The sequence below is a fragment of the Chinchilla lanigera genome, unplaced genomic scaffold, assembly GCF_000276665.1.
Source record: "Chinchilla lanigera isolate Chin_1 unplaced genomic scaffold, ChiLan1.0 scaffold00013, whole genome shotgun sequence".
In the NCBI taxonomy this organism is placed as follows: Eukaryota; Metazoa; Chordata; class Mammalia; order Rodentia; family Chinchillidae; genus Chinchilla; species Chinchilla lanigera.
In genome coordinates, this window is record NW_004955414.1 from 26,180,491 (window position 1) to 26,193,312 (window position 12,822).

General features: G+C 45.1%; 1 protein-coding gene and 1 long non-coding RNA gene across 6 annotated transcripts in view; one reads left to right on the top strand and one right to left on the bottom strand.

The window, feature by feature from the left end:
- The first annotated feature begins 498 nt into the window (after positions 1–498).
- On the top strand, positions 499–7,367 carry LOC102008525. Its single transcript, XR_260197.1, has 3 exons — positions 499–1,876; positions 5,937–6,036; positions 6,303–7,367. It is a non-coding gene; the product is annotated as an uncharacterized LOC102008525 (long non-coding RNA).
- Mrvi1 (murine retrovirus integration site 1 homolog) overlaps positions 4,736–12,822 on the bottom strand; it is a 112,422-nt gene continuing 104,335 nt past the window's right edge. For all 5 annotated transcript variants that reach the window (XM_013511909.1, XM_013511910.1, XM_013511908.1 and 2 more), the window contains 3 exons: positions 11,087–11,206; positions 9,731–9,865; positions 4,736–5,418 (listed from right to left, as the gene is read on the bottom strand). In XM_013511909.1, coding sequence (XP_013367363.1) covers positions 5,175–5,418; positions 9,731–9,865; positions 11,087–11,206 — 499 coding nt within the window. In that variant the 3' untranslated portion in view covers positions 4,736–5,174. The remainder of the gene's footprint in view (positions 5,419–9,730; positions 9,866–11,086; positions 11,207–12,822) is intronic.

Sequence of the window (12,822 nt, forward strand, 5' to 3'; positions counted from 1 at the left end):
GGAGTTTTTAATCCTGGCTTGTGTTGCTTTGTAAATGTGATTTTCTTACAAGCTTAGTTTTCTTATCTATTTGCTTTCATGTGCCAGGAATCATATTCCAAATCCTCTCTCAGTCATTATTCTAAAGATGTATTTCTTTGAGTTCCCTGCCCTATGTCTGTCCCACCCCCTTTCTCTCTCTTTGTCATTTAATGGCGGCCACACAAAATCCATTTGGAACCACAAATGGAAGGGTCACCTCCTAAATCTATTCTTTGCCATAAGGCTGAGTGGGTCTCTTCAAATGAGAAATTTTATCAGTTCTTTTCATCAAAGCTCTTATTAGTCTGTTTAGGATTTATAGGGAGTCTAATTCTTTAATCTTTCAAAATTCTGAATTCTCTGCATTATTTTTCATTTTTCTTCTACATAGCCAATTTTCCCCAAATGCTTCTTTCTCTTATAATATCTTGAGTATCAGCTCCACAGAATGAAGAGGCATTTGGCTGCTGCTCAAGGTTTAGAAATGTGCTTTTATTTTCAAACTCAGGTACGTGACACTCTACAGTTGATGCTAGCACACCTGTGAAAGGTTTAACAACATTAGGAACTGATGGCCAGTGATATGCAAAGCCAGCATCTCCTTCTCCATTCACTCTGTCAGGTTGTACACAAGAAGCAATGCAGAGGGCCAATAGAGATTCACATACTCCAACACTTCATTTCCTCCAACCACTCTTCCAGTGTTGGGCTATCCATGTTCTGCCTTTCAAATTATTGTGGATAAGACTTTGTCAAGGGTTTTTGTTTTATTTGCTACATGGGTCACCATCTTTCCAGCCCTTGGTATTAGATTGTTTACTGATACTTTACTGCTAAGCCACTGTTTAGCCAGCCAGCTTTCCCATTGCTGGGACACAATACCTAAGATCCATTACTTAAGGTAGGGCAGATTTAATTTGGTTCATGGTTTTAGGGGATTCAGTTAGTGGTTTAAAACTGGCTCTGAGGCAGAAATATCATGGCAGAAGGGTGTGGGGAGCAAAGATGCTTAGTTCATGGTGGTCAAGAGACAGAACAGGAGGACATTGCCAGAGAGAAAGGGGCCAGAGACCATACATGGTGTTCGAGGACATGTCACCATAACCCATCCAGACACAAACAGAAGTTTCCTTCACCAATCCCCTGGGCAATTCCCAAATCAATCAAGTTGACACCAGGAAGCTTAACCATCATAGCCACTTCCTATTTTGGAATTTTATGTTAAAGCACATTTTGGGTTCAAAGATATACATCAGCCAAGGTAGGTTAGCTGCTATCACAAACATTGCTGAATCTCAGTCACTTAACATGCTTGTATTTTACTTCTTGCTCATGTCATACTTTAATGTGGTAAGTACTCACCAAAAACTCTGCTTCATCCTGTGGTTCTACCATCTTATCAAATTTCATAGCTGTCAACAGATTTCTCCCATTTTGGTAGACAGAACAGGGGAGAAAGTGTATGTGGGGTACTGGGCAGAACATTTTGTTTTGGGGAACTAGATTACCAAGGTTCACATTTCCCTGTACCCATCTGCAAGAAAGACCAAAAATGCAGGCAAGCTGTGGAAATAGGGTTGTTTAAAATTCAGTAGTCTTTATCGACTTTATCATAGCAAAATATATTTTAGAACATAGACCAGGAAGGCACAGGAAAGTAGGACAAGATATGGGCAAGGAATGAAGGACAGGAACTGACCAGCTTCCGTTGGTGGCCCATAGGACAATGATCCAGTGGCTGCGAACCTCTGCTTGGTTCTGGGAGGCACAAATATCCAAAGGGCTCTGACTCAAGGTTGGAGTAAGATTGTGGCTCAGCTCCACTGAATGAAGAGGCATTTGGCTACTGCTCAAGGTTTGGAAATGTGCTTTTATTTTCAAACTCAGGTGCGTGACACTCTACAGTTGATGCTAGCACACCTATGTGAGGTTTAACAACATTAGGAACTGACAGCCAGTGATATGCAAAGCCAGCATCTCCATCTTCATTCACTCTGTCAGATTGTACATGAGGAGCAATACACATGGCTTTGTGGTGGCCAGAAAGTGAAGGTCCTTTTAGGAAGTGACATCAACCATGGTGCAACTACATACAATATCTTTTTGCAACTGCAGGTAGACAACCAGACTTCTTGGGCTCAGCAGAAATGTTGGACTTTAGAGGCAGTTTGAGGGGAACTTTATTTCAGATTGATGTCACAGTGGAAATACAGGGCCTGTTCCCATTTTACAATTGCTTTGGCAGCAGCTACAACTGCATCAGGTTGATTTTTGCTTTCAACCCTTGTAAATGTGGCAACTCTTATGCTTCCGCTTGGAGATGTCCTTTTCCTCGACTTCTCTTATTCAGGTGGAGTAATGTGGTAAAGGCCTCTGCCTGGAGCTCTCTCAGGCCTTTCGATGAGATTATTGGAAATGCAGGAGCTCTCTGTACCTGTTCTTGTCTTGTACTTTGAAACAGGTTTGGGAAACCTATGGCCAAATGGACCAAGGGCCAGCTCAGCCTAGTTATCCTCTCAGAGAGGTTGAGATTGGCCACTTAGAGTCCACCACATGGCCACTCTTCCTGGATCTCCACTCATATCCTGTCTTTGTGTCTGGGGGGCGGGCTCATGAAGCCAAAGCTCCTTCAGTTGTACACACCCCCTGGAAGAGGCTAGGTAAACCGTTTACTCGTGTCTCCTAAGTCTCTCTACCTTGATCTGCAACTCTTGACCTTAATGTCACATCCTTGATCAACCCTGACATTTGACTCAGCCATTTTCCAGCCACTGATAATGATGCCCATCCAGTAAATGTATGGTTTTAAAGTGAGACCTTCAGGGGTCTCCCTGAAGGGAGTGGTTATACTGGGCCCAATCTTTTGAGCTTGGAAATGGTGTTGCTGCTAGCCTCATTTCATGCTTGTTCTCTCAGAGTAGACTGAGAAATACTAGAGTAAGCATAGATCAAGAAAGATATCTTAGTGAGACCCTGTCTCAAAAAGACAAAAAAAAAAGAGGAAGATATCTTTTCTCATGGAGATGGGAGTGAGGAGGTGCCAATATTGGGAAAATCACAAAATATCAGCTATCCCAGAGTGCTCTCCACTGCCTGGAATGTTTGCTTGTTCTTTTGACCAACATTCGGTGACACCCTCCCAAGCATCAGCCACCATGTTAGGCGCCTACCCAGGAGATGGGTAAGACATGGTTCTTGTCTTTGAGGGAAAATGCTGTGAGAAACAGAGACATAAATAAGTTACGGTGATAGACTGCAGGTACAAGTCAATGCCAAAAATACTTGACAAGTCCCAGGAAGCACAGAGGAGGGTGTGACCCATTCTGTGAGGAGTGTGGAGGGATTTGTGAAAGTCTGTATGGAAGGATAATTTTTATAGTTGGTCCTCAAGAGTGACCAGAAGAGAAAAACTAGGAGTAGAGGTACAGAGATGAGAGAAAAAGTGTTTAGTTTGGGAACCAGAGGTTGTTCAGAGGGCTGCGGGGCTGGTTGGTAAAAGGAGACTGGAATGTGAGGTGTCCAGCTAGGAGACCACAGAAGGGGCAGTTATTCAGTGCAGTCTTAGGAGTGCAGCCCCTGCTTGTTCTTGCAAAGTAGACTGAGAAATACTAGAGAAAGCTTAGATCAAGGAAGATATCTTAGTGAGACCCTGTCCCAAAAAGCCGAAAAAAAAAAAATGCAGCTGCAGCCAGCTGCATGATTTACTAGCCAGGTGCTCTCACATCCTTTTTTGTGCTTCAGCTCCCTTATCTGAAAATAAGACAAGAAATATCTACCGCAGCGGATTTTTCTTGAGGTTGAAGTGAATTAATACCTACAGAATACTGAGAATAGTGCTTGGATCATAGTTAAGTTCTATATGAGTGTTAGCAGCGGAAGCAAATGATAACAAAGGAAAAGCAAAAACAAACACAACAGGACTCATCTGGAAACTGACATCCCCTGCCCCCAAAACTGATGAGAGCTGAATGAAAACAGTGGCTGAAAAGGCGGGGGAGACATTGAACTGGAGATGGGATGCGCTTCTTCATTTAATGCTGAATAGCTGGGAATATGCTGAAGCACACCCTTGGGTGAGGAAGCCCTAAGGTGCAGCTGCCTGTGCAGGTAAACACTACACAGAATGAGAGGCTGAGCTCAGTGTGCACCACTGAGGAGGGCCGTGCTGTACAGCAGTTTAGACTTGGCATTTGACGTGGAGACCAGTAAGTTTGCCACTGCAATCGTAGGGTTTCTGTGTTTATCAAACATCTTCAGTCCATGTAGAGAGCTCACTGTGCAGTGCCTGGTGACTACCCCACCCTTAGTGAAAACCTTTGAGTAGGTCTGACACACATCTTGCTTACCCACAGCACATACCCAGAGCACACTTTCAGAGGGTTGTTGGCTTTGTGCACATGTGTGTAGTGTGTCTGTCTTGTTCTGTATGGGTACAGAGTCATATATATTAATTCACATTTTCCCATTTCATTTCAAGCACTAAGCTATACATTTTTCTAAGAAAACTTTCCCACTCTGTGAAAAGAAATGGATTCCCAAGGGAGGAAGGGGAGGCTGAAGGACAGCAGTGGAGCGTGAGATGGGAAGTGGGAAGGTACTCAGTTGGGACTCCAAATTCCAGGTCTGATCCTTAGGGTCAGAACTAGCTGTTAGGGGCTGGGGATTTAGCTCAGCGGCACAGTGCCTGCCTGGCAAGCGCGACGTCATGAGTTTGATTCCCGGTACCAGAAAAACAAAACAAAACAAAACAAAACAAAACAAAACAAAAAAGAACCAAAAAACCCCAACTAGCTGTTAAACACAATTCTTCCTGATAACCAACTGCAGAAAAGAAAAGAGGGAGAGTGAGCTTCTTACCATTCAGTTCTCCCCAGCCCCTGAGCTAGGGACAAGAAGCCATCCCCTTGGCTAGAGCTCCTTGGTGTAGGTCACTTCTTTGTCCATAGCAGGCTTCCCCAGGGAAGTTTTATTGATCCTCCAAGAACATCATGTTACTGTATATGAATAGCTCCCCAGAGGTGACGAGTATGAAAAGAAGCCCTCCCTGTTCCCTGATGGGGGGATGGTAGCATGTTCACACCTGGGCCTGACACATTCATTATACTTGGGGACCAAATACACCGGAGCGTGGCATTGACTAGGAATCAAGTCTCCTATTGCTCTGTAGGCTGCTCATGTTGGAGTCCTGAGCTCCACCAGGAGTCCCTCTGGGTTGCTGAGCAGGTGGACCTTCCAAGGGGCCCATCAGCCTGCTCCGCACAAGAGTTATAGGAATTGTAGAGCCCCAGCACGATAGTCAAGATCAGCATCACTGCAGCCATCATCCAGATCACTTGCCAGTGCCGACACAGTTTGGGGTACATGACTTGTAAGAAATGGACCAATTGTTCAAGTTTGCTGTCAATGAAAAAAATAGATGGAGGATTTTAGTACATTTACATATGTAATTCCTGAGCTCATACTTCTCTTCCTGGGGTTATCTTCTATGCTGTCTAGAGCAGTGGTTCTTAAATTCAGCATTGCGTAGCATCAGGCAGCAATTCGAAATACTCTAGACTTTCAAAGTGATAATCTCCAAAATTATGGTCTAAGAATCTATAGTCAAGTTGCCTTGGTGATTTTGATGCCAACAGTCTGTGGCCCTGATGGTGGGAGCAACTGGTCTAGAACACCCTATTGCTTGCCTGATCATTCATCCACTCACTCCTTTCCTCATGATATGATTACTGATATCTGCACTCTCCCAAACCTATGGTACCAGGTTGGCTGATCCATATTCTCATGATCTAGACAAGACCACATCTTTTCTGCATTTTGCTGTATTAGTGATCAGTTCCAAGTTCTAGCTTGTCTCTGTACTTGATACTAAGATGCATAATACTTGTTCTCAGTTCTATCTTCAATTGCATCCACAGTGGGAGAACTGTGCTAAACTCTCAGAAGTAAACTGATTTCCAGTGACTGATGACAAAGGATCAGATCAACCTCAAGGACTCCCTTCAAACCACCCCAAAGGTAACCAGGAGACTGTTAACTTCTGTGTGGCTCATTCAAGATGTTTTCTCAGCCTCATGTTCATCCTCTAATTTCTCCCCCTCCTTTTTCTTCACTCTCTTCTCTTTCTTCCTTTCTTGCCTTTCATCTCTTTCTGCTTTGTACTTCTTTCCCTCCTCAATCTTGCTACTTTTTCCTATTGCTTCTTTCCCAACTGCCTTTCACTCTATCCTCTCTTTGTGACCTAGCAAGAGGACATTTGGTCAGAGCTCTGTATCTCTCTGCAGAAACCAACTGGGCACCTCATCAGGCTGGAATTTCCTCCTGTTTTTTATACCAGGCTTAAAAAAATATGAACAATGAGAATATTGAAGGTGACCAAACCAAAGAGATGGGGAAAGTGTCGGAAGTTCTCCTTGAAGACCCTGGGCTCATACACCCAATGCACTACACAGGCCAGCCTCTGAGAAGCAAGGAGCACCAACGCAGAGCTAGTAGAATGGATGGCTTGCCATGGACTGAAAACTCAACAAATACCTTTTTTGGAAAGGCTGCCCAGAGTGCTTGCCTCGGATGCTAAAGCTGCAGGAATAGTGATTGGTTTATCAGACATGTGGAAACTTAATCAGGTCACTTTAGCAACTGAGCAAAGTAAAAAGGCAAGAACATTAGCTGATGTGAAAATCACTGGCTGTTTTCACAACTGTTCGGGAGTGCTCAGAAAGGCAAGCTTATTTTCTTTCAGCCCCAATTAGAGTCTTTAGATTCTATTTAGATATAATTGAATGCCAAAATGGAGTCACGCCTTGGAGCTACATTTCTGTGCTCAAAACAGACTGCAAGGGTGAGGAGAATCCCTCTGTAAATCTACTCGTCAGTGAAACTACAAAGGAGGAAGCCAAAAATCTGGCTTTGTGACTCTTCCTTGATCACCCATTTCTAGCTTGTAAGAGAGGTTAGAATTAAAATTAGGTTAGAAATAGAATTCAATTTTTGGTAGTTAAGTGAACTTCTGTTTTTTGAGAGTTATTGGAAAAGTAAAGGGACCTGCCTAAATATCGTTTTAGCCCTGTAGAGCAGGTTTGAACAGGTGGTGGGAAAAAAATACAAAGTTTTATGTTGCACATATGAGTCCTGCTTCTTCAAGGATTATGTGAATTTCAGAAGACTCTTCTCTATTTTGACATTGTTAAAATGTTGGGTTGATTCACCCAAAATTCCTGTAAACTGAATGTTCCAGACAGCAATATTTATAACAGATTCACAACAGATTACATTATTACATAGAATAGAGAAAAAACTCAGATGAAAGATGTTTGATTCAACAATCTCTTAAACAAAGGTCAGGTACTCGGCTTAGCACGATGTTTTCAAAACAGACTGTGGGGGCTGGGGATTTAGCTCAGCGGCAAAGCGCCTGCCTGGCAAGCGCAAGGTCGTGAGTTCGGTTCCTGGTACCGGAGAAAAACCAAAAAAAAAAAAAAAAAAAAAAAACTAGACTGTGTAGGACATGGAACTTTTGATAATTGCCACTTTGTTAGTGAGGTGCCAACTTTCACGAGGACGCATGTTTGAGTGGAGTGCGTGCAGGCAACTCTATGCCTAAGGGATTCAAGAAGATAAGGAGCACATGCCACTGAAGACGACAGCTTTCCGACCCAGACTGGCTTGGGTGCATGTGAGGTCAGGACATTCTGACCATCACTGGGAAGTTTATGTGACTGCAATGTCAACCTTTAAAGAGATGATGGTGTTGCACTGCTGGGTCTAAAAAAGGTGAGGCCATGCCCCTTTCGAAAGGATGAAGACACTCTAGGGGCTCTGCTCCAGCCTGCTGTCACCCGAGGAATAGGTATATTCTCCAAACCAAAAGTAAATGTGGGAGGGAGCAAAAATTGGGAGACAGAGTGAAGCTTCCCAGGACCATCAGGACAATAGGAGGGGATAGATGCTATAGGCAGGCATTCCCAAGCGCTGATGACCAGCCGGGGGGAAAAAGGGACCCAGCCAAAGTCTTACTTTGAGGTTTCATGAGAGGAGGGAACTGCCAATTGCCTGAGGTCCAATTAGCCAAGATAAGGCCTGTGCTTTTTAAATCAGGCTGTTTATATTTCATGTACTCTCTCTCTCTCTCTCTGTTTATTTCTCTTTTGTTCTTTCTCTGTGTTTGGAAGTGTTAGAACTTCCACCCTGTCTTAGCTATATTCAGAGTGCCAAGGGCAGCCTTCTGTCCAGGCTTGGGATTGATGAGATTAAGGGGAGGGAGGGAGCACGGTGGCTTGACAAACAAGAGCAGAGGACCCTACGACGGAGGTGAAATGTAAGAACAAGGTCCAGCTGTTTGGGGTAGGAACTGTGCTTTCATCTTGAAGGTCTGCCATTCGGGGAGGTGGTGCACCCCAGCACAGGCTTATTCTCCGTGGGGACGCATTTTTCCCAGTCCTCCTTGATGGCTCTTCCCTTAAATAATGGGGTTGACGTAGCAGGTTGAGACCCCTTCCTCTGGTTGAATTTTCCCCAACGGGGCTCTGTGGATGGCTTCTTCATGTTTTCAGCCATATCCACCTTGCTTTTGATCTTCAGTTTATTACTTTACTCATTGCATGGGAGTGATTTCCAGACTTTGCCAGCAAGGAGGCACGGACACATACCCCTTTCCATGCCCAGCAGCTGGTTAGATAATTAATCATTTTGCCTAGATCTGCCAGGCACCCCAAGATAGCCTGGGGACCTAAAAACAGATTTTAATGAAGTGTTCCAAGGTTGTTATAACTATACTTTTCAAAATCAAAATTCAAAATTTGTGGTTTGAATGTACAAATACAGACAACAGAAAAGAATGTATGAAATTAGTGCCACCCTGAGAATCCAGAGTGTTGATGTGATATGTACAGGGCAGAGTATAGCTCTTCTGAGAGCACCAGTGCATTCTGTCCCTAAGCACATATTTCTATGGGATAACCCCGGCCTAGTGGGGCAGAGACCTCATTACATGGAACATCCTGGCACTAGAGGAGGTTATTTCTATTATTTTGTACGCTAAAGGCTAGGAGGGGCTACAAGTGGGACAAGATGTGAGATACGTTCCATCTGTGCCTACATGTTATATTTCCTCCCCTGATGTAGAGAAAAACACACTTTAAATAGATAGTAGTTTTTAAAGAAACACACAAGTATTTTCAATCTGAAGTGCAGCTACTATGCAGATGTCCAGGCTTGTATGGCCAGCATGGAAGGGGCCTGTTGGAGGCTCACCTTTGCCACTGGGCTTAGTTTACTCCAACCCCATGTGTTTCCTGTGCCACTATTCTTGCTTTTGTAAGAAATGCTCTCTGGGGCTTCAGGCCAGCAGGCTTGGTCTTGGCTCTTTCACGAGGTGCTGGGAAATGAGCTGACCATGGCCGGGATGGGAGGGAGCCTGCTATCCTTCACTCTTTGTCAGCTCCTTAGAGCTCTTAATTGCTGTCTGCCCTGCCTACCACCACATCTGACCCTCAACTCTCGCAAACATCCCATCATTAACTCTTTTGATTCTTGATTTCCACTGCCTCCTCCCCCACTCGTGGGTCCTCTTGGTTTCTCTTGGCCACTTATTTGGGCCCCAGACTCACTGCTTCCCTGGGCCAGCATTTCCAGACATTTTGTGCAGTTTAATAATTAAATAAACTTTAACTCATTTCAGCAATGTAAAGGGCTCCACATGCAGGCTTCCCACCTGCTTCTCTGGTCCTTTTCCTCTTCCTCAGTTTCTTCCACCTCTTCAGGTTCCTCAGGACTTTCACTCTTCTGTTCTTCCTCCTCCTCCTTCAGGTCTTGAAGTTCTTTGGTCTTTTTTAAACCTTCCTGATATCTGGAGGGCAAAAAGGGAACAAATGTGTCTGAAAGGGTCAGTTGTGGAGCATCTCTTCCTGAATTCCTAGAGGAGGGGACTTGAGCACCTCCAATAATGACGCACTTCCTGTGGTCCCACACAACAGGAAAAAGCTGGGAAGCTCCGTTGAACCCCTACCCAGCCCATGTCAGTACAATTTCCCTTCACTCCCCAGTCATCCTTCCTGTTTATGTGACAGTGTGACACACTGACAGGGGAAAAATGTGGAATAGGGTCTCCTGACTGGGTTCTTATTCTATAAAACATTCTGTAGAGATAAGATTGCATTTAGCTTCTGTATAACCTTGGAGCTTTAGCTTTGCTTTTGTAAAATAGAGAGGGTCACCGCTCTCTCACAGGGAACTGGGATGTTTTTTGGAAGTGCCAGAGCTCAACCTAGAAAGGTACTCAGTAGATGTTCACAAAGCCAGTAGAGGAGTTTGACCTCTGTGTGTTCTGTGGACAACACCTCTTTCCAAGAGACACCCTTCTGATTTCCTTCTTTCTGGATTAGTCTTACCCTAACATACCTTATTGTCCTACAGCAGGATGTTTAACTCCACTTTGGCTGGACCAACCCCATCACTGAGTTTGCCACAAAGAAGCTCCCCAGGTTCTGATTGGCAGGAAGCTGCATCTCTCTCAGGAGCCATGGGGATGTCGCAAAAGGTGGGAGGTGATTCCCTACCTTGAGGCCTGTGGCCGGGCCCCTGTTCAGTGCAGTCTCTGGCAACTGGCAGCTGGCCCTTACGTGCTACCGAAGTTCAATTAGACAAAGGACTTTAGTTTATAGGAGGAAGGCATGTCCAGGGCAGTTCTAGGAAGCAGAGCTGCAGCTGCCTGTGGGCACTGTTGGCAGCAATGTGACCACATTGCACACGTGTCAGGAAGCCTCAGGCACCGCCAAGAGGAACCTACCCTGGGCCCCTGATTTCCAGACCGTGCTGGGTAGTGGTGTTCTTGTGGCTTTGAGCCTAAAAGAGCCCAGTCTAATTATTGTCTAACCACACCCTGTGACCCTGCTTCCTTTTGTCCTTCCTGTGGAACAGTCTCACTCTTTCCTCTGTAGTTCTTTCCTGACACAAGGAGGCCCCAGGGCTACTGGTTGCTGCCCTAAAGCTTCTAAGAAGCAGGACAGGGCGTGGGAAGGTGTCTTCTGAAACCTGCTAGGTGCCCTCGGGTGGCCGAGGTCTGACTCACCCCTTGTTGTAGGCTTCTTCCTCCATCCTGCCCTTGGCCTCTTGGCTGACCTTCTCGCGGCAGCCGGGAGGCGGCACAGGAGCAGGGGCGTCGCATTCTGGCTCCCCATTTGTCTTTCCACTAGGGAGAAGAGGGAAGCAATGGGCATCACTTCAGAGAGAGGCTGGGTGATCGCAAACAAAACCATCTTTTGCCTGATTCCTGATTAGAAGTGAGGAAATTCACACTTTTCAGCAGCTTCCAGACTTCTAAAAATCTTTTCAGCCTGAGACAAGATTTTATAAAGCCCTATTTCATGAATCCTGCCTAGACCACAGTACTGCACCGTGTCCCTTCTCCTCATGTCCCCGAATCTGCTTTTATTCTTGTTCCCGGAGGTGCTGTGAGTGGACCAATATTAAGAGCTGAGAAAAGGAAAGTGAGGGCAGCCCACAAAATTCTGGGTCATCCCATTCCTAGTCTACCAGAATGTCCACTCATCTGTCAAATAGCTACGGAGTTTAGCCAAGTCACAGGCACATTACGATGTACTGGGGACACATCAGGAAATAAGAAAAAAATTTTTTTGCCAATGTGGAGCTTAGCAGAAGGGAATGTCCTTCCCAAGGGGAGGGAACAAAAAAGTGTAATTGCAGATTATAACACTTATGAAAGAACTATTCAGGGACAGCAAATCATAAGCAGAGAATGTGTTGAGGGTGAATGGTCAAGAACCCTCTCTGAGGGGCTGAGATTAAAGCACAGATTTGAAAGATGAAGGGTCAGCCTTATGCAGGGCACACAAAAATCACCCTGGCTGGAGGATGCATGGCACATTAAAACTAAAGACACAAGGGCCGGGGATATAGCTCAGCAGCACAAGTGCCTGTCTGGCAAGCACAAGGTCCTGAGTTCGATTCCCAGTACAAAAAAAAACAAAAAAAAAAAAACACAAAAAACACAAAAAACAACTAGAGGCACAAAAAGCACCGAGATGTCTGAGGAGCTGAAAAGAGTCAGTGTGGCAGGGACTAACTTTTGGACAATGCGCATGAGGTGTCCAGGCAGAGATGCCAAGTGAAAAGTTGGACATGCCAAAGTGAGGCAGAGAATTGCTCTGGCTAGAGATACTCATGACTGATTGTCTAGGGGACAACATAAGGAAAGAGAAGAGGATCCAGGACCAATCCCTGGATATCTCTTTGCTCAGATGAAAAAGGAGGAGCCTACAAAGAAGGCTGAGAAGTAACAGCCAGAGAGGTAGGAGGACAACAGGAGAACACGGAACTTTGGGAGCCGGGAGAGAAGAGTGAGTCAGGGAGAGAGAGTTCCCACGTCTCACTGTCTCCTCTGAGAGTCTCAGTCAGATGGGGACAAAGTGCCTATTAAATTTGAAAATGCAGAGGTCAAGAGGAGCCTGGAGGTAACAGAGGTGGGAACAAAGGCAGGTGGAATTGGCTCAGTGAAAAGTGGGAGGTTAAAAAAGGTTGAGAAACAGGTGCAGTCATTTCACTAGGAAAGGGACTCAAGAAGAGAGGAAGCACTTGGCTAAGGAGTGGATTAGGGATGAAACCACACTGGAGCACAGATATTCTGGGAGAAGCTGGAGATGGACATTATCATATGTGTGAGGGCAGGAGAGAGCCAGAGTGCCTCAAGCAGTCAAGCTACCTCAGTCTTGAGAAAAGCATCCTGCCTGGGCAATTCATTCATTAGTTGCTAGGCAACCTTGCCTTAACTTTATAAGAGTGTAAATA